Source organism: Salvia splendens, chromosome 2 (assembly GCF_004379255.2).
Source record: "Salvia splendens isolate huo1 chromosome 2, SspV2, whole genome shotgun sequence".
Taxonomy (NCBI): Eukaryota; Viridiplantae; Streptophyta; class Magnoliopsida; order Lamiales; family Lamiaceae; genus Salvia; species Salvia splendens.
The window spans coordinates 26,538,192-26,564,743 of NC_056033.1; the positions used below are offsets into that span (position 1 = coordinate 26,538,192).

General features: G+C 37.8%; 2 protein-coding genes across 3 annotated transcripts; one reads left to right on the plus strand and one right to left on the minus strand.

Moving 5' to 3' along the window:
• The first annotated feature begins 14,747 nt into the window (after positions 1 to 14,747).
• On the plus strand, positions 14,748 to 16,597 carry LOC121763424 (thioredoxin H9-like). Of its 2 annotated transcripts, XM_042159444.1 has the most exons (5): positions 14,748 to 14,880; positions 14,964 to 14,997; positions 15,071 to 15,193; positions 16,039 to 16,161; positions 16,243 to 16,597. In XM_042159444.1, exons 2-5 carry the CDS (start codon positions 14,974 to 14,976, stop codon positions 16,420 to 16,422), a joined length of 450 nt encoding a protein of 149 aa, XP_042015378.1. In that variant the 5' UTR covers positions 14,748 to 14,880; positions 14,964 to 14,973; the 3' UTR covers positions 16,423 to 16,597. The 2 variants fall into 2 exon arrangements, with proteins under 2 accessions (XP_042015378.1, XP_042015372.1); XM_042159438.1 differs by having other exon boundaries at positions 14,748 to 14,997.
• A 1,345-nt stretch (positions 16,598 to 17,942) lies between these two features.
• On the minus strand, positions 17,943 to 21,328 carry LOC121792067 (receptor-like protein kinase FERONIA). The gene is made up of 2 exons (XM_042189860.1): positions 21,169 to 21,328; positions 17,943 to 20,831 (listed from the first exon to the last, which is right to left on the minus strand). Exon 2 carries the CDS (start codon positions 20,788 to 20,790, stop codon positions 18,133 to 18,135), a length of 2,658 nt encoding a protein of 885 aa, XP_042045794.1. The 5' UTR covers positions 20,791 to 20,831; positions 21,169 to 21,328; the 3' UTR covers positions 17,943 to 18,132.
• Between the last annotated feature and the right edge of the window lie 5,224 nt (positions 21,329 to 26,552).

Genomic DNA, 26,552 nt, shown 5'->3' on the forward strand with positions numbered 1-26,552 from the left:
ACTAAAAGCCTAACAGCGTGATAACTCTCAGGACAGAGAGATATCGAATTTTCCACGTTACCAAGGACTCATACCATTAGAAATTTTGCACTAATAAAATCAAATTCAGAACCTAAGATTGTAAGAACCATGTCGTAGTGGGAGCGTTCCTAAGGAACATAACAAGTTCAGCGGTCTAAGAGTGTCGTCAGACTCAGTCTTAGATTAACTTGAACATAATCACTTTAACTACAATGTGGAGTTGGTTCATTTGGATATTCGTCCTTGAAAAGGTGATAGATTCCAAACTACAATCTTAGATAGACAACATGTTTTACAAGACTTGCAATACTACCTAAAGGTTGTGTCAGACAGTGGGAGCTAGTACATTTGCAAGTGTAAATATGGATCTCAAATGGTTAGACAATGACAATGGGCTATGCCCAAAGAGAAATATCATCTTCTCGCTGTCGTTGTGCCAAGATTTGTTCGATCCTACTGTCTATCAGCACTTACATAATTAGAATGTATGTATTATGATTGTCAAGACAACTTTCTATTAATAGAAGTCTTGAGGAAATCATCTACATGGAACATCCTAATGGGTATGTAATAAAGGGCAAGAAACACATGATTGGAAGCTAATGAAGACCTTTATGGTCTTAGGTATGCATCTAAATAAGAGTATGTGTTTTAGCGAGATTGTCAAATATTTGGAATTTGACATGTGCCCTTAAGCGTGTTGTGAGCACAAGGAAGTTGAAAGTGCATTGAATATGGTATTATTGGTACTCTACGATGATGAAATCTATAAAAGTTGCAAACAACTAAGATTGACATCTAGCGTAGGAAACTGGTTGTCTACCTAGTTTAAGATACATGATTTAAGAGAAACTAATTACATTCTAAGCATCTAATTCTTTAAGATTGCTGGAAAGAATGTTGAGATTCTCTTAGGAATCCTATATCTATACATTGCTTGGAACATTTTAGCATTGGAAAATCCATGCAAAGGTGTTTTCCTTTCAAGATGAATTGTCTTGTCTCTAGTCAAGTGTCGTTTGACGCTTAGTGAGAACAAGAATTATGAGACTAGTTTTGGAGATAGATGTCTCATGTATGCTATGTACTAAGCTTGATCTTAGTTGTGCTCATGCATAACAAGGGTATATCATATTAACCGTAGCAAAGGATTTTGATTGAGGTAATGAATATACCATAGTACTTGAGAAAGACTAATCGTTATATTGTAGTTTACCAGTCATTCATGTAATGTCCTTGGGGTTACACTGACTAAGTTATGACTAATCAATGATCGAGTAAGTCATCATCATCATATGTGTTTACCTTAGGAGTATACTCCTAGTAGCTTTGATCGTAAGTTTGAGTATGCCTATGAGTATTTTTACTCTAGCAAAGGCTAACTCAAGAGGAACATGAGATCATAAGCTAAGCAATCACACAGAGAGATGAAATTAATTAAAGATCAAGTACGCAGCAAAGACATAGTGGTGCAAAAGATATTATCAGAGAACAACCAAGCAGATTTTTTACAGAAATTGCCTTTGTGGCAACATGTTTCAAACATGGTGTGAAATGAATGGTAGTTCGATATATCTAGCTCCAAGACCTGCTTTGTGCATAAGTGGGAGTGTTTTTGGCAGTGGGTATACTCGAAAGCATGTTTTGAGTATAAGTGGGAGATTGTTAGGTTTAGTATACTGAAAAGCATGTTTCGAACGTGTTCGTACGAATAGAATCTTGCTTGTGTACGGAAAAACTCTACAATCCACTTTTGACCCGATTCAGTATTATTCCAGCATTTCGCACGAATAGAATCAGTAAATTATTACATTGTGTTTGCTTGTGCGTTTATAAGATGTTTTATAAACATTTAAATGCATAAGAAGTAAACAAAGTCTAACTCTTTTGCTTAGTAGACTGGTTGTGGGCGTCGTCCACTTTAAGGTAACTACAGTCGGTTCTATGCAATGCTTTGCAAAAGAAAAAGAAGGATTTCACAACTTAGATAGGCTTTGGCTACCTATCGTGAAAGGTTGCAATGTCAGTCCGATTATTTCTAAGCCTTATGGAAATAAGATGACGTTGGTGTGGTATAGCGCACTGAATGGATCTAACAGCAAGACGTGTCTTTATGCTATCTACTGAAAGACGAGGTCTTGATAAATATCTATTTCTTAATCAATGTACGTTAGCATTGAGCATACGATATTGAGTATCTACTACTTTGACTTACCAAAGGTGCGGGTTTTTCGTCACCCAACGATCCAGGTATATTGGGTAGTGGTGATCACTATCTAGCGGTGCTAGGATTGCTATTATGTTGAATCGTGCACGAGGTGAGTCTCGTTTGATAATATCCTCAAGATGAGTTTGAACAAGGTTTTATTATTCGAAAACAGGTCAGTAGGAGTTTTATTACTCTATGAATAATAAATAAGTGTTTCTTGCTAAGTCTACTCTTGGAATTAATAAGATGTTAATTAATTAAGTCCATAGCAGACTTTAATTAATTAATGGGCATTTATATCTTAAGCGCGGGAAATATATAATAAACAAAATAGAAACCCAGAATACTTATAATTTCGGATTTGGATGGGGAGTTCAATATTACTTCTGTAGTGGCTGCTCGTAATATTCCAATATAAGCTTGTATTAAATTGTGGGTTCAATTTAATTAGTAAAAAGCTAATTGGGGGAACCCATATCCAAAACCTTCCATAGATCCCTGACTGGGCCCAGTATGAACTATTATAAATAGGAGAATAAAGGAGACAGAACAGATACAATTAATTGTCATGAAAATTTCACCCACTCTAATTTTAGAGGGTACGAAAATTTCTCAGCTCTCTTCCATGAGTTTTTCAGCTCCTCCTCCGTGAGAAAGTTCTGTCTTCTTTATTCGAGTCCTAGTGTTTCGATAAGATCAGCCCACCCTGATGTCGGAATACAGTTCGGGACACCAGTCAGAAGATCCGTGGTCTAGTATTGAAGATCATCGTGGAGAAGGCGCGAGCAATCGACGATTCTTTGGAGAATCGACGAGGTAAATTGGCTAACTCCGTAGCAAGCATGTTTTAGGTATTTTTTGTGCTAAAGCATGTTTGAAATTCAAGTTATGAGCATGATACATGTGATAATTACGCGAATAGAATTTGTCTAAATAATCTGCAAAATAGATCCTATATGTGATCCGTTAGAACGCATGCTTCCGCTGCCAACCTTTTCATCTACATGTTCAAGCATGAAATTGAATCGATCCACATAATCTCCTAAATAGATTCTTTCGTGGATTTATTTAATTTGCAATTTTCGCTGCAAAATCCCCAACAGGAGGAGACATCCATGCATGCGTGGCAGAGGTGTGTCTGTGATTTATGATTTACAACACAATTCGGAACTACGTTTATGATTTGTGATTTATGGTTTATGTTTTGCCGATTGTAGGATGTCCCAATCCCAAGGCCGTTAGCAGTTGATTCCATGACAGATCCTCCAGCGGGGTAATCAACTCAAACTCCAACGGAGCAGTGCCAAGTTACCGAATCTCTATCCGAAACATTAGATGTACAACTTGAGGTTGAAGAGATGGAAGAAGTTGGTGTAGTTGGAGTAGAAGATGTCCACGCAAGCGTGGAAGAGGTTACAACACAAGTTAGAACTAAGTTTGTGATTTATGTTTTATGTTTGGTATTCGTTGTGATTTATGTTTTATGTTTGGTATTCGTTGTGATTTATGTTTTGTCTATTGTAGGTTGTCCCAAGGCCGTCAGCTTCAGTTGAACATCCAATTCCAAGTCCTCCCACGGAGCAATCAATTCCAACTCCTTCACCTGCATATCCACGTGACCAAGTTTCTGAGTCTCTAACAGAATCAGTAGTTGTACAACCTGACATGGAAAAGCCAAATGCAGTTGAAGAGGATATGTACAAACTGGTCATGGAGGAGTCAGAGCACACTCAGTGTCAACTGCAGTTGGAAGTTCCCATCATCGAGGACATTACGGATGAAATGTTAATGTCAGAATTTGAACGTGATGCGCAAGATGGAGCTCCAATGGCAGAAGTACCTGATGCGGCGGAAGTAGTACCTGTTGTACCGGAAGTTGTCTGTAGAAGATGAACACCAGCCTAGGGAAGATGAAGACCAGCCGGAGGCAGGGTCGAAACAGCGGAGGAAATATTCACCTTATGTGGAAAAGAGGAATATGCCAGATAACCCACTATGCGAGGAAGAAACTGTGGATGAGCTACAAGATCTTGAAGACCTAGAAGATTTGGAGGGTTTCAAGAAGAAAGATATTAAGTATACCCCGTTCAAGCTCCTGCCTAATGAGCTTCCAGTGTGGAAGCCTGGTGATGTTTTAAAGGACAGAGATTTTTTCTATGATGTCTTGCGCCAGTATGCAATAATAACTAGACGGCGGGTGCATGTGCAAAAAAAATGATGGCGACAGACTTCGTGCCGTGTGTAGAGGGCAAGGTTGTAAGTGGTATGTATGTGTATTTGAGAAAGCTCGAAACACACAATTGTCATGATTATGTGGTCATGAATATGCAACGGGATCACGATCACACATGCTCCCAAGTGTTGGATCATAAATGGCTCATAACAAAGTGGCTAGGTGAGCGTTACATGGAGAAAATCAAAGCCAACCCTCACATTCCACAGGCAGCTATACGAGAGTGTGTGGATGAGGATTTGGGGCTGAAGATCGGTAGGATGAAGGCATATCGGGCCAGAGAGCACGCAATGGAAGGCATCTTCAGCTCTGCGGGAGTCTAATACATGAACCTATTCTACTACAAAGCCGAATTGGAACGGACACACCCTAATTCCAGTGTGCATATACACTATGAGAATATGAGGGATCCTGGATGCGTTTTTGTCGGCCAATTATCTTCTTGGATGCTTGTTTCTTACGACGAATGTACAGGGGACAGCTAATGACGACTATGGGAATTGATCCAAACAATGGTTGGTGGCCGATTGCTTGGGCTGTGACTGAGGCGGAGAGCTATGTTCAATGGAAGTGGTTTCTGTAATACTTTCTGATGACCTTGACTTGCATGCGAATGGCCCTAGATACGTGTTCATGTCTGATCAACAAAAGGTATGAGCATCGCTTCTATGTTCAGTATCCCCAAGCACATCAGTACCTTATCGGTGTTGTTCCCAAAGAAAAATGGGTGAATGCATATTTCTCGCATACTTGTTGTGATATGCTCCTCAACAATATTTGTGAGACATTTAATTTGAAGGTTGCATTAGCTCGAGAAAAAGCTATTATCAATATGTTGGAGGACATTTGAACTAGTCAGATGGAAAGGATTCAGATTAGAGGCCAGTGCATCAAGAGCTACGATCACATAGTCCCTCATGTTATCAAGGAGATTGTGGATAAATTGTACGCGAAGGCTTCTTCTTGGAGAGCTACATGGAATGGAGAGGATTCATACCAAGTATCAGGGTCGTCTGGACAATATGTTGTGAACATGCATGAATTTACGTGCTCCTGCAGATTGTGGCAGCTAACAGGGATTCCGTGCTCTCATGATATCGCTACAATCAACAAGAATGGCGATGATGTCACGCGATATGTCTTCTGCTATTATTTGAAGTCCACAATGATGATCATGTACGAGAATGTCCTTTATCCAATCAATATGGTGGACAATTGGCCCAAGAGTTCTGATGTTGGATTCGAACTGGCGCTCCATAGGACAAAGCGATAGCATTGACGGCCGAAGAAACTGAGTCGTGAGGAGCCCCAGATTCTTCTTCATGGGAATGGAGGAGAGTCACTGCGACGAACCTTCGTAATGAACCTTCGTAATTGAGTGCACGAACGGAGAAACTCGAAGGCTTTCAAAACCTTAACCCACAATACTATTACTTAGTAAAGGGAAGTAATGATCGAATATCCCACAGAGAGGATGTGTTCTACATTTGTTGAGGACAAGTTGGGGATGGCTGCTGCCACGCTTACAAGTGGGTTAAGTTTAGATTACTAAGGGTTTGAAAAAACTGAGAGACTAACTAAATTGAACTGATCAACTCATTCTAACTGAGGAAATTGTACGACGGTTTCCTGAAATAGCTAAACAGAATAAAAGTGAGTCGGTGTCAGAGCTCTGCAAAACGTACGATAAAGTCCTAACAAACTCATCTTCCTCATACAACTAAATTGAAAACAGAGTAAATCGGATCTGTAGAGATTTCAATCATAATGAAATTGCATAAGAAACTAACCTACAAAACTCACGCAAGACTCCAAATTAAAGCAGAAAGAAGACGACTACATACGTAGATAAACTGACTGACACATAATCATGCAGAAGTCATAAATCAACAATCAGATCTACAAATACGAAAACTAAATCAGACACGATCACATCTTCAATCGACGTAAGCATACTCAGATCTACTATACTCCAATGTACCAGATCTAAACATCCTAGCTCATTTTGTTCAAGATTTCTTCACAACCAAGAGAAAATCATAAGTTAACAGCTTAGATCCAACATATTAAACAATAGCAAGAAACTTAGTTGACAGATGCATCGTTAATCAGAAATCAAAGGTGAATCAAAGAACTCATGCATAGGAACAGAACAGTCCAAGGTAAACGGAAATCATTCATCAAATTTACTTAGCAAAAACACTAGAGTTAATTGCAGCAAGAAAAACATAAAACCAAGCGTAGCAAACACAAAATATCAGATTGTTTCATCGTCCCTTCTCGGATCTCAATTATAGAACCAAAACGAAAGTGTGAAAAACAATGCCCAACCCTGCTAAAACTAAAACTAAACTAAAGAACCAAGTGTGTGTGTGACGGAATTAAGGAGTTTGGAGTGTTGGCCCCTATTTCAACCCTAGAAGAGAGCTGAAGTCTACTGAGTGCTGCCTCCTTCCTCCTTCTCTATTTCCATTTGTTGGAAGGCGTGAGGTCTCGATCCCTAGGGCAACTATCCTCCGAAAAGTCACTCTTGCCCTTGCTTTTGGGGATCTTTCTTGTGTTTCACTCCATCTCCCAATCGGGTGCTCCTGCCGCATGCTATATAGTCTGACTTGAGCCGTTTGCGCAGCAAAGTAACTTCTTCTCCTTGATCCGCTTGTCCGCCCAACTGATCTGTTCATTATCTGAATATGGCGGACTTTTGCACACACCTGGCTCACTATTGCACGTTAGATTACAGAATTGGGTGTAGTTTTAACATAGAACACATGCATGAAACGAGCCTTATCAGAATTGAGTGTAGTTTTAACACAGAACAATGATCCCCGGATAGATGCTCATACTGAAGTTGGGGACAGTTCACAGCAAAGTGGGTCGCGTACGATAGATGAGAGTAACTTGCCCGAATCTTCAAACCATCGCCAAAGCCAAGAGGTACTATTCATTCAGTATCCATATATGTATTCTCTACCCGTACGAAGTGGTTTCTCATATATAAGATTATTTGTTGCAGCCTAATGTTTCTGCTCCGGGGCCTAGCACCCGTCGGACCAGGGCCAGGACTCAGCCCCAGCGCTGTGGCTGCTGCGATGATCAAGATTGACTTCTTAGTTACTGAAGAAGTGGAAAACTTAATTATGTATAAACTCTAAAAACTTGGTTTTTGTTTGGGGGTTTTTGTGATAGTTTTTGTCAAACAATATTTTTGTGGTTGTATGTTGAATGATGGTTTTTGTCAAACAATATTTTGGTATTTTGGTGGATGTATGTTGAATTACTCCCGTACGTAATGAACATTAATGTGGTTTTGGGTTTGTTGATGGAGTACTTCGTAGATTATTTACACAATATTTTGTGTGTTGTTTTAATTGTGTACATAGTGTGTTATTTCATACAAATGTGAATACTTCATTCGTGATTTATGTGTTTAGTTTGGAAAGATGTTAACTCACTTCGTATGCTGTTGGAACCACGCTTCTGTGTCTGATTTGTGACTAATGTTTGATATTCGTATTCATATGACATCTGAAAATTTAATCAACATGATAACGCAAGAGTCAACACTGCATAGCTTTGTTACAAAAGTAGAATAATTACAATGCATAACTACTAGATTGTGATTTTCAACTTTCAGGACATTTTGTTTGTTTTAGCAATTCTGAACGTCAAAGCTTCACACTCGTCAGTTTTCATGGTCAATTGTAACTTCAACGCTTCACACTCCTCAGTTTTCGTGCGCAATTTCTCTTTAAGAACACCTCCAATCAACGATTTGGGTCTAAGCTGTGATTCGAATTGGTCTCGTTCAAGCTTCACTCTTTCAAAGTAAGTGTCTTGACTTGGGGAAAGACCCGCATCAACCCAACGAAAAAACCTGCAATCATCTTCCTGCATAATACTATATCATTAAACTTCGTACCACAAATTTCAAATAAAAATATAATACATGATTTTAACATACCTTCCATATTGGACAACGATAGTAACGTCTACCTGGGTTAGCAGCCGTCCTAGATATCACAAGTTCAGCCTCAAGATCATGATTACAGTTCACAATTTCGGGACGAGGCCAATTCTAATTGAAACTTGACCAATAAGATTGAGAAGAAGAAGAAGAAGAAGAAGAAGAAGAAGAAGAAGAAGAAGAAGAAGAAGAAGAAGAAGAAGAAGAAGAAGAAGAAGAAGAAGAAGACATTGCAACAGGACCTGAATTGAATTTAAAATTTCAAAATTAAAACCAGAATTGCAATTTGGACGGAACATAACTACCTTCAAAATTAATATAAAGCTAAAAATCATATGCTAAAAAAATAATAACAAATTACTATTTCTCTCTCAAATGAAATCCCCAAAATTTGCATAGCACAGGAACCTAAAACCATAAATCGAGTTGCATACGATGAACCCTAAACCCCTAATTCGAGTTGTCAATCGAGTAGCCTAAATCAAGGATGAAATCCATGCGTTACATGATAGAAAAATCAATAGAAGCACACCAACTCAGGGATGGCGATGCGTGGGTTGACGAGACGACAGTAGAAGCAGAAAACAAAAGGGGGCGGAATGAGAGGAATGAATTGAATAGAGAGGGAGAGATAAGTATTAATTCACAAAAACTCATCATAGGAAATCTGCACCAAATATAATCCTGTATGATTTGACAAATCTCTGCAGGTATGTGTTGTTGTGTAGAGTAGGTGTGCAGGTTTACAGTCATCAGACAAAATTGCCTTTCAAGCCATTTAGGCATTTTCGTTCGAAAAATGGCTAAAAACACCTTGTTTGTGATTGTATATTTTGTTAGGCCCATTTGGTGCTATTTTTTTATTAGGGGTCACGGGTGCAACAAATGCAAAAGTTAGGGATATTTCATGCAGTTCACTCTATAATCTATATGAGATCTTCTAACTCTCTTGTTACTGAGTTCAAAGAGAGTACGATGAATATGTTTGAGATGACAGATTTGGGTTTGCTTAATTATTTTCTTGGGTTGGAAATTAAGCAATGAGAATATGGAGTGTTTGTCTTCCAAAAAAAATATGCTGAGGATCTTCTCAAACGCTTCAATATGACGAATTGCAAAGCTGCAATTACTCCTATGAATATAAATGAAAAGTTGCAGCTCAAAGATGGTACGGAGGAAGTTGATGTAGTAAACTTTCGGAGTCTAGTTGGAGGTTTGATTTATTTAACGCATACGAGGCTCGATATCGCCTTTTCCATTGGTATGGTTTCCAGATTTATGCACAATCCAACACGGCAACATTTTGGAACTGCGAAAAGGATTCTTCGCTATGTAGCTGGAACTCAAAGTTTTGGTATTTGGTACTCAAATGTTACTGAATTTGAGTTGATTGGGTTCACGGATAGCGATTGGGTAGGTTCTGTGGATGATAGGCGAAGTACTTCAGGCATCGTGTTCAATCTCGGGTTAGAGGCTGTAACGTGGAGCTCGAAGAAACAAGGAGTAACAGCGCTTTCGATGGCAGAAGCAGAGTACATGGCTGCTACTTCTTCAGCGTGTCAAGCAGCTTGGTTGAGAACGTTGTTGACGGATTTCGAGCAGGAGTAGAAGGAGGCTACTGGAATTTTCTGTGATAATCAATCAGCTATTGTAATTGCAAAGAATCCAGTTATACACAGAAGAACGAAGCACGTCGATATTAAGTTTCACTTCATAATAGATTTGATTAATGAAGGGGTCATCTCTTTGAAGTTTTGCAGCAGCTTTGAGAACTTGGCTGATATTTTCACCAAGAAATCTTCTTGGAGTCTGCAATTATGAATCAAGGGGAGTGTTGAATGAATACTGTAATTCATTAAGTGACAACTCAACTTTATTTTGACTCATTCTTAGTTAGTTGTTTAGTATTCCTAGTCAATTAGCTATATTATAGTTATTCCTGATTTTTAGCTCATTTCAGTTTACTGTTGTAATCTTCATGCTTAGAGGGCTTATAAATAGCACCTCATATTAGTGGAATAAACAAGTCATTTTGGAGTCATCTTCTGATATACACATTTAAGGCTACAAATATTTCTATCTTGTGTTCTGTGCTTTCTAGTTCCAACATCTTTTCTCTTTTACTTTATCGTTTTTCCTACTTTATTATCTCATCTTTTCCTTAATTTGTTAATTTCTTAGATTTTATTCTTTTTCTTATTTATCTCAATAAATACATTTTTCTTATTTTTAATGTGAAAGAAGCATATTAATTATCAGGGGGAGCGGATCCCCTGCTGCGGTGGGAACACAGCATGGGCTGATGTGCCCAAAAACGACGTAGTTTAGTTCATTTGCTACAGTAAATTTTCAATTAAGCTTTCAATTCTGTTGTGCACGGAAGGCGACGTTTTGTCCCACTTTTGCAAACTTTAATCTTTTCAAATATAGATTCAACACAAGCAACACTAACTAATCCATATAAAATTGAACAATGCTTTTATAGAGTAGTGACCTAGGGAAATCACTACTTAAATGCATAACTAGAGATTTGAATTTAGTTCACTATAAGAGCGATTTAGTTCACTACAGGAAGGAATGAACCAAAGTGCCTTTACAGTGAACTAAATCCTTCACGAATTAAATACTTCACTATAATGGTGTTTTGGTTCACTCCTTCCTGTAATGAACTAAATCACTCTTATAGTGAACTAAATCGCTCATATAGTGAATTAGATCATTTTGATTTAATGGCGGAGATTTGTTCTCTAGTTATACACTTAATATTAGTTATACTTTGATTATCTCCCTTCAGTTGAATGCTCATTTAAATTTTACGTATGCAACTATTAATACTATGATAAATTATGTAATATTAATAAATTAATTATAGTTGATCTTATCTTGGGAGTAATCAATTCTAGTTATAATTTATTTTAACTAAAAACTTGTCAAATTCAAAAAGTCATTTTATCATTAAATTTATAAGTCATAATCACTATTACACTAAAAAATAATTGAAACTCCCTCTGCATTGTTCTTTAAATTATTTTTAATGTAATTTAGTGGTATTTAATTTTGAGAAAAAAATATAAGAGATAATTATTATTTTAATCATAATATTTATTGACTTCTTGTTAATTTCATAAATTGAAATACAAAATCATAACTTTTAAATTTTTCTTGATTTTCTCACATTTCTCAAAATAGAAACTAATATGACAAAATCAAATACTATAATAAAATGACAATCCTAACATTGTCTTTTGATAAAACGATGTCATTATATTTGGAGTGTTAATTAAAATATGATGATAAATAAACAATGACGTGGTTTATTGTCGTATCATATTTTAAATTTTATCATATTAGTTTTAATTTTAACCATCATAGGAAAATTGAGAAAAGTGAATGTTAAATTCGAGTTTCAAAGTTATGGAATTAGCCAAATTAAGAAAAAAATTGTGATTTAATTACAACTATCCCTAAATTTAAATAAAAAATGATTTTTCAAAATTAATACATTTTTAGCCAAAAATGAATTTCAAATTGAAACTTCCTATTGCAATAAATAAGCTCTTAATTATTATTTTTAATAATAATATATTGATATTACATTAATTTATAATAATACTTAATAGTATTAGTTAAAATATTTTCAAATGATAAAAATAGTAAATGTGTCCTACTCCCTCCGTCCCCTAATAGGAGTCGCTCTTTGACCGGACACGGTTTTTAAGAAATGTAGAGAAAAGTTAGTGGAATGTGGGACCCACATTTTTATATTGGTTTTATAATAAAATGTGAGTGGAGTGAGTTAGTGGAATGTGGGGCCTACTACCATTTATGGTAAAAATAAAGAGTGACTGTTAATGGGAGACGACCCAAAATGGAAATTAGCGACTCTTATTCGGGGACGGAGGGAATATTTTTTATGGGGGAGGGAGGGAGCATTCAACAAAGTGGAGTAGTACTATTATATGAGTAAATTCACTATTCAATGAATTAGTGTTAAATAATTTCATTAGTGGGTGTGGAGTGTGGACGGTACAGTAGTGCAATTAATTTGAATGAGTTAAACCAGTTTACCTAAGTCTACAATTGAAAGCTACTGTAGCAAATGAACTAAAACTGTGTTTTCAGTACCGCAGTGGATCCAATCCCCAATTATCATTCAAATTGAGACGAAAATAGAATTATGAGTTGTAAGGGCATCCACAACGCGTGCCTTCACGGTGCCGCGTTCTATGTCTACTGAACGAAACCACGGAGACACGCGTTGTGGATGCCCGTGTCGTCCCCATGCCGTGTCGTGAGTCGTCGCCGCGAGACGCGGCACGATACGTCTCATCACGCGCCGAGGCGACGTGGCGAGCTCCCAGCGCATGCGTGACGCCCACTCGCAGCCCCCGCGAGTGGGTTTCGTCACGGTGATGCAATAATTCATTTTTTTTTTAAAAATCGAATTTAATTTAAAAAAATTGCAACGGTAATGTTACCGTTTTTTTATCCATTTTTTTTAATTTTTTTAAATTTATTTACTCTATAAATACTCCTATTTCATACTCATTTCACTCACAAACACACATCTATTCCTCTCAAATCCTCTCTATTTCCACCCCAATTTTCATCTCAAATCAACTCTGTTTTTCTTCTCCCAAATTTAATCAAACTAATGGATCCTTTTGAACAAATGCGTCAAATAATGGAACAATCACTTGAAGAAGATCGACGGCGGGAGGCGGAAGAAGCCGCGCCGCCCCAACGACGCTCCCGTACGTACATCCATCGTAACCGGGAGGAAGCCGCCGCTAGGTTAGTACGCGACTACTTCTGCGATAACCCGGTTTGGGGAGATACCTACTTCCGTCGCCGTTTCCGCATGGGGAAACCGCTATTTCTCCACATCGCGAATACTTTGGCAGCCCGAGAAGAGTTCTTCCAGGAAGGGTTCGACACGATCGGTCGTCCCAGCCACACGACGCTGCAGAAATGTACTGCAGCAATCCGCCAGCTTGCGACTGGACAAATGGCCGACATGTTCGACGAATACCTCCACATCGGAGACACCACTGGGTGAATGTGCTTGCTCAAATTTTGCAAAGGCGTCCGGGAAACCTTCACCGACAAATTTCTCCGGAGGCTAAGCACGACCGATTGTCAGTTCCTGCTCGACCTTCACGAAACAGTGCACGGATTCCCCGGGATGCTCGGCAGCGTCGATTGCATGCACTGGCAATGGAAGAATTGTCCGGTGGCGTGGAGGGGGTCCTACACGAGCGGCCACAAAGGAACCCACCCAACCATTATACTCGAGGTCGTTGCCGACTACCGGCTTTGGATCTGGCACGCGTACTTCGGGTCCCCGGGTCGAACAACGACGTAAACGTACTCCACCAATCCGACCTCTTAACCGAAGTTTTGGATGGTAAAGCATCGGCCATCAACTTCGTCGCCAACAACCGGCTTTATAAAATGGGGTACTATCTCGCCGCCGGCATCTACCCGAAGTAGCCTACCTTCGTGAAGACGTGCAACAGGCCTGCGAACCCAAAGCAGACTCTTTTTGCGCTGAAGCAGGAGGTTGCTCGCAAGGATGTGGAGAGGGCGTTCGGGGTTCTCCATGCGCGCTTCAACATCATCAAAGCCCCGGCTCGTACGTGGTTCATGGAGAGCATGGTCGACATCATGTATACGTGCATAATCTTGCACAACATGATTGTCCAAGACGAAGGACCCGAGGCGGGAAATTGGTTCGACCCCGAATCCCCCGGAAGCTCAACCGCAAGTAGTCCGACTCGAAGTGGAGCGCATCCGTCTATACAAGAACGATTATCTATTCGTGCAAGGACACACGACTCTAGCGCCCACACCCAACTCCAAGAGGATCTAATTGAGCACATTTGGGCAAACTTTGGGGAATGAAATTATTAAATTGTGTACTTTTATTTTTTAGGAAATTATTAAATTATGTTTTTTTACGAATTTTATGTTGTAAGTTTATTTTATGTAATGAAGTGTGTTTGTTTTAATTGAATTGGGTTGGAAATAAAAATAAAAAATGAAATTGAATGCATAGTAATTTAAGGAACGGTTAAAGAACGAATAAGAAACGGAGGGTTCCAGGTTCCGCTTCTTAGTTAAGGAATGGAGTAAAAAGGTACAGTGGAGTCCGCAAATAGTAGTTTAAGGAACGGTTAAAGAACGGTATAAGAACAGCGTTGTGGATGACCTAAAGCCATACAACTGGTATCGATGGACGATGTTAAGTATTTTAAGTGGTGAATTCCCAATATAATTAGGTGTTTTTGGAAGCTAAAAAAGGTTTGTTTATTGCAATTGCGTTTGGTAGGGTGGTAGGAGATAGCCCCACCCTGCCGCACTAGGTTAGGTTGGCTTATCTGATATCTCCTTCTCAATTTCATAGGAATCTTCTGCTATTTCTCGACTCCGTAGCCCTCGTCGTGGGCAAAGGTTTAACCATATTCCTCGCTAAAACCCCTCATCTTCTTCAATTTTTCCACTATTTAACCTAACAACACTCCCCCTTCTCTCAGATAAAGCCTCATGGGGAATTGCTTTTTTGCTAAGGTATGCACTTCTTTAATTAGGTTTCTATGTTTTCCTCTTTCCTTTTTTTTAATCTAAAAATGTGATCTTGCAGCGTCATAATGATGGGGATGAGTCCGATCACAATGTTGAATTCACCGGTGGAAATGTGCATCTCATCACTACCAAGGAATCTTGGGAGCAAAAGCTTGATGAAGCTAACACAGATGGAAAGCTTGTGAGTATCTGCTCTGCTTCACCTCGCTAAATTCCATCCATTTGGTTTTAGGTTTTTGATTTATCTCAAAGAATTACTTATTTGGCTTTGTGCATCTTTTAGCTCTCAAGTGACACAAACAATCATTTAATTGCTACTTAATATTGATCTCCATAAGTAGGAGTTTTATTCCCTAAAAAACTCCATCCTTGTTATTTTCCTTGCTCTTGCTTCCTTTTTTGGCTTAGGAGTGATAGATTAATCTAATACAATCGCGCCTCGTACGTTGTAGTATCAACTTCCTCGTCATCTTCCCTCGTAATGGCGTGTTTGGGTTATAGATAGGAGAACAATGATGCAGTTAGTTAGTCTCCATGTTGTTGTTTGGCACATACGAGGGAATGATCTTAAGATAGCTACTCCCTCTGTCTCGACCTAAGCATCTGTCTCGACCTAAGCAAGACATTTCTATTTTGGCAGAAGAATTTAGGTAGTGGTGTTTAAATTAAATTGTTAATAGTAAAGTAAGAAAGAGAATAAAGTAAGAATGTGATAAGAGGATAAAGTAGGGGACAAGAGTGAGTTATTTATTGCCAAAAAAAGAAAACGTCTCACTTAGGCTGAGACGTACCAAAAAAGAATACGTCTCACTTAGGCTAGGCTAGGATAGAGGGAGTACTTTATTTGTCTTGATAAACAAGTGCAACTCGTCCGTATTGCCTGTGACTAAAAATTAGGACTCTGTAAACATAAATGACAGAAGTGACTTGTTTTAGTATCTGTGGTTTACTCCAACAACCATAATTGACTTAAATGTTGGAAGCTCGGAGCACTTGTGGTTTGTAACATAATCGTGGATACGACAGGTGGTAGCAAATTTCAGCGCTACATGGTGTGGCCCTTGTAGAATAATTGCACCTTTCTTCGTCGAGCTGTCTGAGAAGCACCCTTCGATAATGTGTCTCACAGTCGATGTAGACGAACTAACTGTAAGTTTCTGCTCCTACATGATAAAAAATGACCGGTCATGCAATAGCTCTGATACATGAGTTTTGTTGTTTGCTTCACAGGAATTCAGCACATCATGGGATATAAAGGCAACTCCGACCTTCTTCTTCCTCAAAGACGGCCAGCAAATCGACAAGCTCGTGGGTGCAAATAAACCAGAACTAGAGAAGAAGTTGATTGCCATACTAGAAACTAGATTCACTGGCACCACCTTGCCCAACATAATTTCTTCCTGCCATTGAAGCTCGAGGAATTGGTAGATCTTCTCTTTTCCTTGTCACTTTCGACGTATATTGTAAATCCAAAACAGGTAATATTTTGTTTATGGTATGTATCGCTAGAATCATGTATGTGTGAGATATTGAGATTTTGTTATTATAACATAGTAATAAAGAGTGTATTTTGTCCTCCCATCAATCCCCCTGTGTTGTTCGGACGTCCATAGTCCGCCACATAACCCGCCCTATACCAATTTATAGTCCTCCATTCCTATAGTCACCTCTTCACCCGCAGAGGGTGGACTATAACTTGTCCTATCTTTTAACAACTATTTTGTATTTCTTTAGTTTGTTTATTTTTAATATTAATAAAATACTCTCTCTGTCTCATAATATATGGCATACTTGGGAATGACACGTTTTTGTAGGAGTTGTTTTGTGTGTTAGGTGGAGAGAGAAAACAGTATATTTTTATAAATGTGAGAGAGAGTTTTTTTCAAAAAAGGAAATGTAACTTCTTTTGTGGGATAAACTAAAAAGGAAAGTGTGACATCTATTATAGGACGGGGGAGTAGCATAATAAAATATCAAAACACCACAATTTAAAATCAAAACCTACATTAACGTAGTTTTAAAAAAATACAAATAAGGCGGAAATGAAAAAAAAACATAAGAAAATAGGGAAAAAAACTAGTTGCATATAGGCTTTCATCTTTTTTTTTTCTTTTTTATCTTTCTGGCATTTGGAGCGGAAGGTTGCTCTGAAAAAAAAGCTCCGCTCTATGCTATCGAGCCCATAGGAGTCCGTGGCGAACTGAGGATCAATTTGGTTCGAAATTGGACTGCACTGAACCCGGTGTGTCGACCACAAACGGTCGGGTTTGGGAAATCGTCAGGATTCATCTTTGAATTACTAGTGAGAGATAGAATGAGATGGGAGAAGAGATTGGAGTAAAATGTGTGAATGAAGGTAAAAATGAGTGTATATAGAATGAAAATAATTTTAAAAAAGGAAAAACAATGCATCGTCCGACCTATCGTCTGGACGCCCGCAATGGGGCGGACGATGCATCGTCCAAGCTCTCCTCCGCGGTCGACGCATGGGGCGTCGGGATGGGGCGTAGGATGGCGGATGATGCATCAGGCGTGGCATCGACCACCCCATTGTGCCGAGGCGAGTAAGTAAAAACCTGGGGGCGAGATTAATATATCATGTGCATATATATGATGTAAAGTGTTTGTCAAGATTAATATATCTGCCAAACAATGTGCTTTTAGCTGCTAATTTTCAAACCCTTGACGTATGATAATACAGACAGAGACAAAAATTCTCAAAATTGCAATGATTCAGCATTCATTAGATCATATATTTCCGATTATTAGATGACTTGTTACAATATTTAACAACTTTCACTCAGGCACGTCTTTACATATATAACATACAACCTCGACCAAACTAGTTAGTTACAAGGTATCAATTTATCTCTAAATTCATTATTATTAGAAGACATAAACATATTGGACGAAAACGAAGGAACAAATTATTGTTACACAATCTTTCAGTATGGATAAAGCTTTGTAAAATGTTTTGGGCTCAAACAGATACACGAGATATAAATATAAATAAATATTCAAGTAGAAGATGAAGAATAAGATACAAGCAAAAAATTTATAAATAAAGAAAACCTCTTCCCGCAGTTAAAAGGGCAAAGCAAATTTGTTGCTGATATCAAATCACCTCCCTTTGGGATTCATTATCTGAGAAAATACAGCGCTCGGAGTTAGCCCGTCCGAGTCTTCACTAGCAAGGCTGCGCCCACCAATGCTCATCGACAATCCACTGCTCTTCGAATCTGTGATGTTGCCATCGAAACCCGAGGATGAATCAGGGTCCTTCTTCCCCTTGCACGTGATGTCATATGAGTCGACATCTATCTCACCAAGACCCTTCCCGCTCTCCTCTGCACTCTCCTGCAGCTGCAGCGCGAATTCAAGGTTCCACAGGACGTCCCCCATGGAAGGCCGGTCTGTTCCAATGTCGGACACGCACTTGACTGCTGTCTCAGCAAATTTCTTGAAGCATTCTGGAGCTATCTTTCCCTTTAGGTAGGGATCCATTATCTGGTCGAGGATGCCTTTCCTGTAGCAATGCTGCGCCCACTCGGCCAAGCTGACTTGTTCTTTGGGAAGTGCAGGGTTTAGAGCTGGCCGAGCGCATATGATCTCAAACAGAACAACCCCGTAGGAGTAAACATCAGATTTTTCGGTCAGTTGCTGGCGCCTGAAGTACTCAGGATCCAGATAACCGAAGCTTCCCTTAACAACGGTGCTGACGTGTGTATGGTCCAGTGACGGGCCAGTTTTTGAGAGACCAAAATCTGAGACCTTAGCCACCCACTTCTCATCCAAGAGGATATTAGTTGTCTTGACATCACGGTGAATGATTGTATGTTTGGCGCCAGTGTGCAGATAGTGCAAGCCACGAGCAGCACCTATGCAAATCTCAAGCCTCTGTTTCCACGGCAAGGGGGGCTTCTGGGTCTTGTATAGATGCTCACGAAGAGTTCCATATGCCATGTAATCATATACGAGGATCATTTCACAGTTCTCTTCACAGTACCCAATGAGGGAGACCAGGTGACGGTGGCGAAGCTTTGAGAGCATTTCAATCTCAGTTTGGAATTCATGAATACCTTGTTCCGAAAGAGGGTTCCCACGCTTAATTGCCACCTTCGTGCCACTATCTATCTCTCCGCGGTAGACTTTCCCAAAACCTCCAACCCCAAGCAGGAGAGCCTCGTCAAAGTTGTGAGTGGCAGACTTGATCTCAGCAATAGAAAAGTGGCGGCAAAGATTTGATGGCAGGGAGGAGGCATAACTGCCTGTGGTGTTTGTCTTGGCAGAACCCGAAGAATGAGAATTTCCGTACAAGGACAATGGAAGCCAGCCATCACTGGTGCTAGAATCCTTCTTCTGCCTCCGGCGTTGGACAACTACACAGACAATCAGACCAAGAACAAGAAGTGCAGCAATTCCACCACCAACCGCTCCTCCAATAATAGCTTTGTTATCTTTACCAGATCCAGAGGACTGGTTAATCAATAAATCATCTGGTGTCTGTGGAAGTGGTTGTGGGTTGACACCAGCAAGATTACCAGTTGTATCATTTATTTTAAATATTTCGACTCCATTCAAGATGGCATCATAGTACTGGGGCTTCAAAGAAGTGAAAGGATGCAATGCAAGCCAAAAATCCTGCCGGGGAGGCCCATTAGGAACAAAGACAACATAGTCCTTGTATATGGGGATTCCATTACCACCTGCCCAAGCAATCACATCTGCCTGCTCCTCTGCAGTCTGATTATTCATGAAGATACTAAAAACTCTTTGATTTACCTTGGTTATGACATCTGTAACTTCACAGAAGTGAAGCCTAACTAGGTAAGAGAAGCCAGAATCAATATCGAAGAGCCAAGTTAAGTTGTAATTCTGGTTGATAGATGCATTTGGACCCATTGATCTCAGGGTGCTGTATACATCAAGAGGGGCAATGTAGGTTGGGGTCCCAGAAGGATATGCAATCGTTGTGTTATCAGGAACCTCTGTAACCCCATTTGCTGCACCAAAGATATAATATGAATCATCACGCCATGATCTGAACAGACCTGTATCCCCAGATGAGGAAATGTCATTTCCACCCACATTCAGCCGGTAAACGTTCTCCAGCGCTGTGCTGTTGTCCATATTGAACCCAGTGGACTGACCAACGACAATTGCAGAATTTGCAGTCCCATCATTGCTGTAAATATCCGGATGTGAAATGACCTCAATCCCATTGACGAACGCATACGAATTGGATGCATTCGGAGTTGGGGTGAATGTGACATTCAACACTTGATCCGGGACATTTACAGAGAACTCCTTCATCAAATAGTCGTAGTTCAGAGCCTCCGTGGTCAGAGCAGCACTAAAGTTCCTCATCAGGGTATATTCTCCAGAAGTTACTGAGAAGACAGCATCAGAAGCATTTAGACCATTATACGACGCAGGATAGAAATGCAAGCGCAAGAACTTGCGACCGGAGGCCACTGGGAAGCTGTAGGTGAAGGCGGATTGAAATATCCGAGCAGACATGTAAGGAACCTCAGGCACAGATGGTTTCTGCACGGATGCGGTTGCAGTTGAAGACTTTGTACTTGACAGAGCAAACTTTGACCCAATGTCCGATGTCCATTTCCGGCCATCGGTGTCCGCCGAATCAGGAGGACCTCCACAGTTCAAGAAGATCTTATCCGTCGGTGAGTAATCAGCTGCTGAAGCTACATCAATCAAAAATACCACCAACACAAACCCTAGAGCCGACCACACCACAACCTTATTGCTGTTCTTCATTGATGATGGCTGGAAAAGCCTAGAAATTAGCCACCTATTTTCTGCAAAAATTAAATTCAACTACATCAATCCCTAACCTCTATTCCAATCACATCAATAGATCTATAAACTGCTCAAAATCAGCCCAAACATATTGATTATAATTTATAATTCAACATTACTGCAATGCTCAGAACTCAGCTCTCAACTTCACAAGCATAAAATTCAATACATTAAACTTCAAAAACAGCTTTAAGATCTAACGGCTCAGCTCTACAAGAATTAAACATTTCACTCAAATAAAAGAAAGATAAACAGCGTAATTCCACAGATCCAGAAGAAATCCAGCTCAAAAGCAAGCTCGAAGCAAATTAAAAACGAAGAAGCAATAATAAATACCTGAAAAATCAGCGGCAGAACTCCAAAAATGCGAGCATTCGGCGAAGAAATGGAAAGTGACAAAAATTAAAAAACCAGCAGAGATAATCTGAGCTTGCAGAAGCTGTAGTTGAATGTGGACGTTTTAGAGAGAGAAATATGATTACAAAAAAACTAGACAGAGAGAGGTCAATAAATACAAAGATGCTTTTATATATTGATATGATAATTATCGCAGTAATTAAGGGTCTAAGCATGATGACGGAATGACGGAAATACCCTCGCTGCGAATTTAGTCTCAGGATTAGTAGTTAATTAGTTAGTTTAAGCGATGACGTGTAAGCTTATTTTCTATTTACCGCAGTTAAATAATTGACGTTGATATTAAATGTTTTGGAGTCATGTATTTATTGAGTTGGCAAATTATATTTATTGCAGCAGGTGGAAGAGCAAATTGAAGTAATTTATTTTCAGCTTTGTAGTTTGTACTTCATTATAAAATATTAGTATAATATTTTATAGTTTCGGCATTATGATTTTTAAAAAAGGAATTAATTGATTGAGGTTAGATGAATAGAGCGAACGCGTCAAGAACAGAAGAAAAGGGAGGGCCCAGTTTTGGTTAACGCGGTTTTTGTTTTTGTGGCACAAATTTTTTAAATTTAGATTAAATAGTATGAAAGAATTGTAAAATGATGGGAGTATTAAACAAAACTTTTATATTGGAATATTATAAAGTCTAAAATGATTGGAATATTGGTAAGAGTGAGTTGTGCAATGGTTGTTAAGTGGGCCCTCATAAGTGAAGGAACTCACGTTGTGATTGTGGGACCCATACGCTTACATGGGACCACCCTTTGCCTACAACCGCCGCCTATTCCTAATTCTCCTTCATACTGGAACAAATTAGATGGCTCGGTCACAATTAAGATATCATCATCAATATTGAAAATTAGAGGCGCTCTAGCGACACTAAGAGCATCCATAAAAGGAAAATAAAGCTACGCACGTGTCTGCGCCGCTCCACCCGGCCTGACTGGCTGGGGCGACTGGGTGGCGAGGTGCATCTCACCACCCGTTGAGAGCGAGACGTCGCGTTGTGTCGCTCTAGATGAGGTGGGGGTGGGGTGGCATGTGGTCTCGAAGAGTGGGCAATTATTTGTTTTATTTGAATTCAAAATTCTTTTAATCATCTATCATAGTACTCCCTCCGTCCCTAATAATTCGTCATCATTTGATGCGGTACGGGTTTTAAGAAATATAATAGAAAGTTGGTTGAAAAAGTTAGTGACATGTGGGTCCTATTTTTATATATTAGTCTTGTAATAAATTGTTAGTGTGAATAAGTTAGTGGAATGTAGGGTCCACTGCAAAAAATGGTAAAAGTGAAAGATGATAAATTATTAGGGACGAATGAAAAAGGAAATAGATGATAAATTTTCAAGGATGGAGGGAGTAACGTTTATTTTTTCAGAAAAATGAATATGATGTTAGACAAGTCACAAGTCCATGCTAGCCTCCACGAAAACCTAATCGAATAACTTTGGACACATAGCAATATTTTTCATTGACGAACTTCTTCAATTTTTAATTTATAGAAATGTCTACAAATTTTCAGAATTTTTAAATTTTTTAATTTGTAGGATTTGTAATATTATTTATTTTTAATGAAATAATTTCAATTTATATATTGTTTTATCATGTTTTAATTTCACAATCAAAACAACGAATAACATGAATATCATCACAGTAAGCCAAAACATGAATAACACGTAAAAAATATGTGAATTTCATGATTTAAATCCCCTATTAACAAATGCATATCATAACACGAAGTCTAACTTCATTTTTGATCAAGTAACATGGAAAACAAAATAGGACATATTTTATGCAAGTCAATTTCATTTATCAAACCAGTAAGTAATTATATGGTGCTACATTGGTTCGTATTACATTGACAAAGTCGGGAGCTAGATCCTCTCTTTACTCAATATGGTAGATAATTTTGTTTGTTCAATTCAGTTTTCCGATCAATATACTTCGTTAGTCTTTTGAGTCATTCGATTCTGAATCTTCTTATTTGATTTTGTTGAAGTGAAGTCCACAATTTCCAAATAATTTATCGACTTATCGTATAGATTGTCATCATTATATTTAGAGTGAACTACGCAAATGGTCCTTGGACTATGTATTTTGCACGTCAATGGTCCCTGAACTTTAAAAATATCGTAGATAGTCCCTGAACTAAGGGATAATCACATTTTTTATATTTTTTTCACTTTTTAGTCTTATTCTATACCAAAAATACCCCCAATTTTGGCCTACCACAAACTTTACTTTATATACTACATCATCCATTTCTTAATTTTGACTTTGATTTTATTTTCACCACATTGAGCATATTAAGTGGGAAAATAAAATAAATCAATTCAAGCCATAACATATATAGAAATAATGTGAAATAAAAATTTTGTGGTATTATGTTCAGTCATTCAAAATTGCGAATGCTTATGTTCCTATCAAGCATAAAAAATTCTATTTGTAAAATATCATCAAACTTTTGATATATTATGCATTAATCATTATACAAAATTAATGAAAGATATAGTAGGAGTACAAAACTATTAATTAGTATATCAAAATTTTTAATGTGCAAGTTAGAATTTAACCTTCCAAAACAAATTAATTTGATTAATAAAAAAAGTACAGGAAAATAAAATAAATCAAATTCAAGCCATAACATATATAGAAATAATGCGAAATAAATATTTTGTGGTATTATGTTCAGTCATTCAAAATTACGAATGCTTATGTGTTCCTATCAAGCATAAAAAATTCTATTTGTAAAATATCATCAAACTTTTGATATATTATGCATTAATCATTATACAAAATTAATGAAACATATAGTAGGAGTACAAAACTATTAATTAGTATATCAATGTGCAAGTTAGAATTTAACCTTCCAAAACAAATTAATTTGATTAATAAAAAAAGTATAAAAACAAAGATTGAATCGAAAGTTGAAGCTGAATATCAATTTTTTGAAAATATATAAAATTCAATGTGGTGAAAATAAAATCAAAGTTAAAATTAAGAAATGGATGATGTAGTATATAAAGTAAAGTTTGTGGTAGGCCAAATTGGGGGTATTTTTGGTATAGAATAAGACTAAAAAGTGAAAAATATCAAAAATGTGATTATCCCTTAGTTCAGGGACTATCTACGATATTTTTAAAGTTCAGGGACCATTAGCGTGTAAAATGCATATTCCAGGGACCATTTGTACAGTTCACTCTTATATTTAACTATCTTTCACATCCATATTTCGCGATGCTTCCATCTGTTTTCACCAATATACCTTTCTCCCTTATTCTGTCACATATTTTAGCCTTCATATCAAACCTATTGGAGAAGTCCAGGGAGGTTGATATTTAGTTGATTATGTATGTTTGAATTAGCACGCCACTTGTTAGATGAAACTCCACAACTCTTTATCATAATGGAGTGTTTACTTTTCTTCTTGCCAAACATTTTGAAAATATTTAATTATGATCAGTGTTAAAACAATTTTGAGGATGTTTTGCGATTGAATGGAGTTTAAACAGGGGAGATAATTGGTTAATATACTTATTGATTTTGGTAATAACGTGAAAAAATTCTTCACATATTTGGCAGGGTAATGATTCTATATCATAATTAATGTCCTAAAATTTGTTTTCCATAATTATGTTTTATATTTGGACTAATACAATCTAACGTTATTTCACATAGATTTATATCCTTAGATTATGATTATTTCACATAATATAAAATTTTGACACATATTTATACACTTCTTTAAACATTTAACGGGATTTCCATATTTATCAATTCTAAAAAATATACTTACATAAAACTGGTAAAAGTAACACCAAGAAAAATATGAGAATCAGTATTCTGAAAAATTGTAGTACTCTACTATGAAATAGAGGGGTATATCTTTCCTTGTTTTTAGAATTTGATTACTTTCATAGTTTAATTAAAAATTAAAACAAACAATAAATTTTTAAAATTAAGAAATAAGATTATTTTTCAAACAAAATTCCCTCATATATAATTGGTCAAATAGTTAAATTGTTGACTTGAGTATTTTTATAAAAGGGTTGAATTCCACTTAGATTTCGAAAAAAAAGCAACAATAGGTTCCTACTAATATTCAAGATTTGAGGTACTAAAAATAACATACTCTGAGACAAAAGTAAAAAATAATTTTAAGAACTATTTTTGAAATCTCAAGGAACTTGCCGAAAAGGCTAAATCGATTGATACCATAAAGTAGAAGCCAAGTATTCAATTACATGATCTCAGAAATAGAATAATCATCTCATCAACTAAATCAGAGTTCGATGGTGAGACTTGAAATTCTCACTTAACAAAAGTACAGCGGAATAAGTCCTTACTAAACGACTTCGTGTATGAAGACACGAATCGTCGAAAGATCCACTTGATTAATTAATAACATCGACTCCGATCAATACTCCTTCCTCTTGACGTTCAACCTGCACATTTAGAAATGCATGCAGGGCTGAGTACAGGAGTACTCAGTGGACAGGTGCCGAAAATCAAAACATACATTATATAGTTGTCATCCATCAACAGTAACACACGTGCGTTTTCTTAAAAAGACCCGAGCTTACTAAATTCTTTTGTGATCTTAAAAGTCCGACTGATCAGTCTAAGTTCTTCAATACTCATACCATATATGTAAGTTGTGTACCGAGAAAGTGGCCACCTTCACGGACACCATAGCCGGCCAACCCTCTTGGATGGCTCACGGCCCTTGTGCACAATATTCCGAATAGGATTTGCGGTCCTATTGGGAACTGAATTCGTTACATAGCTTTGGCGTCGCCAAAGCCATAGGCATATAGCCCCAACGGATAGGCCTAAAAAATAAACATTTTATGGCATGACAACAACTTGAAAATAATCACAGCTCCATTTTGAGAAAAGATGATATTTCATAATTTCACAAGTACTTGATTTATATCCACACTAATGCACTGGATATTAAAAGAAAGGCCACCTGTTATGCTTATTCCTCAACTCAGTTACTCGCTTTGGCCTCACTTGCCCTTGAGCAATTTATACTTTGAAAATAAATAGCGTAGCACGCTAATTAGTACTTGACTATTTCTCTTGAGAAAAGAATGTATGCATATCCTATTGGATAGCACCTATATCTCAGTCTTGTCTTATAGGATTTTCTAAATCCTGCCTCGGGCTTCACTACTCTGTAGAATTTATTTATTCACTTTACTAACTTCGGAGAAATTCTATTTTCTCTAAAATAAATGTTTTGGCACTTATTAAATACAATATGGATTCTTGGAAAATCCTTTTTTTTAAAAATCATTTTCTTC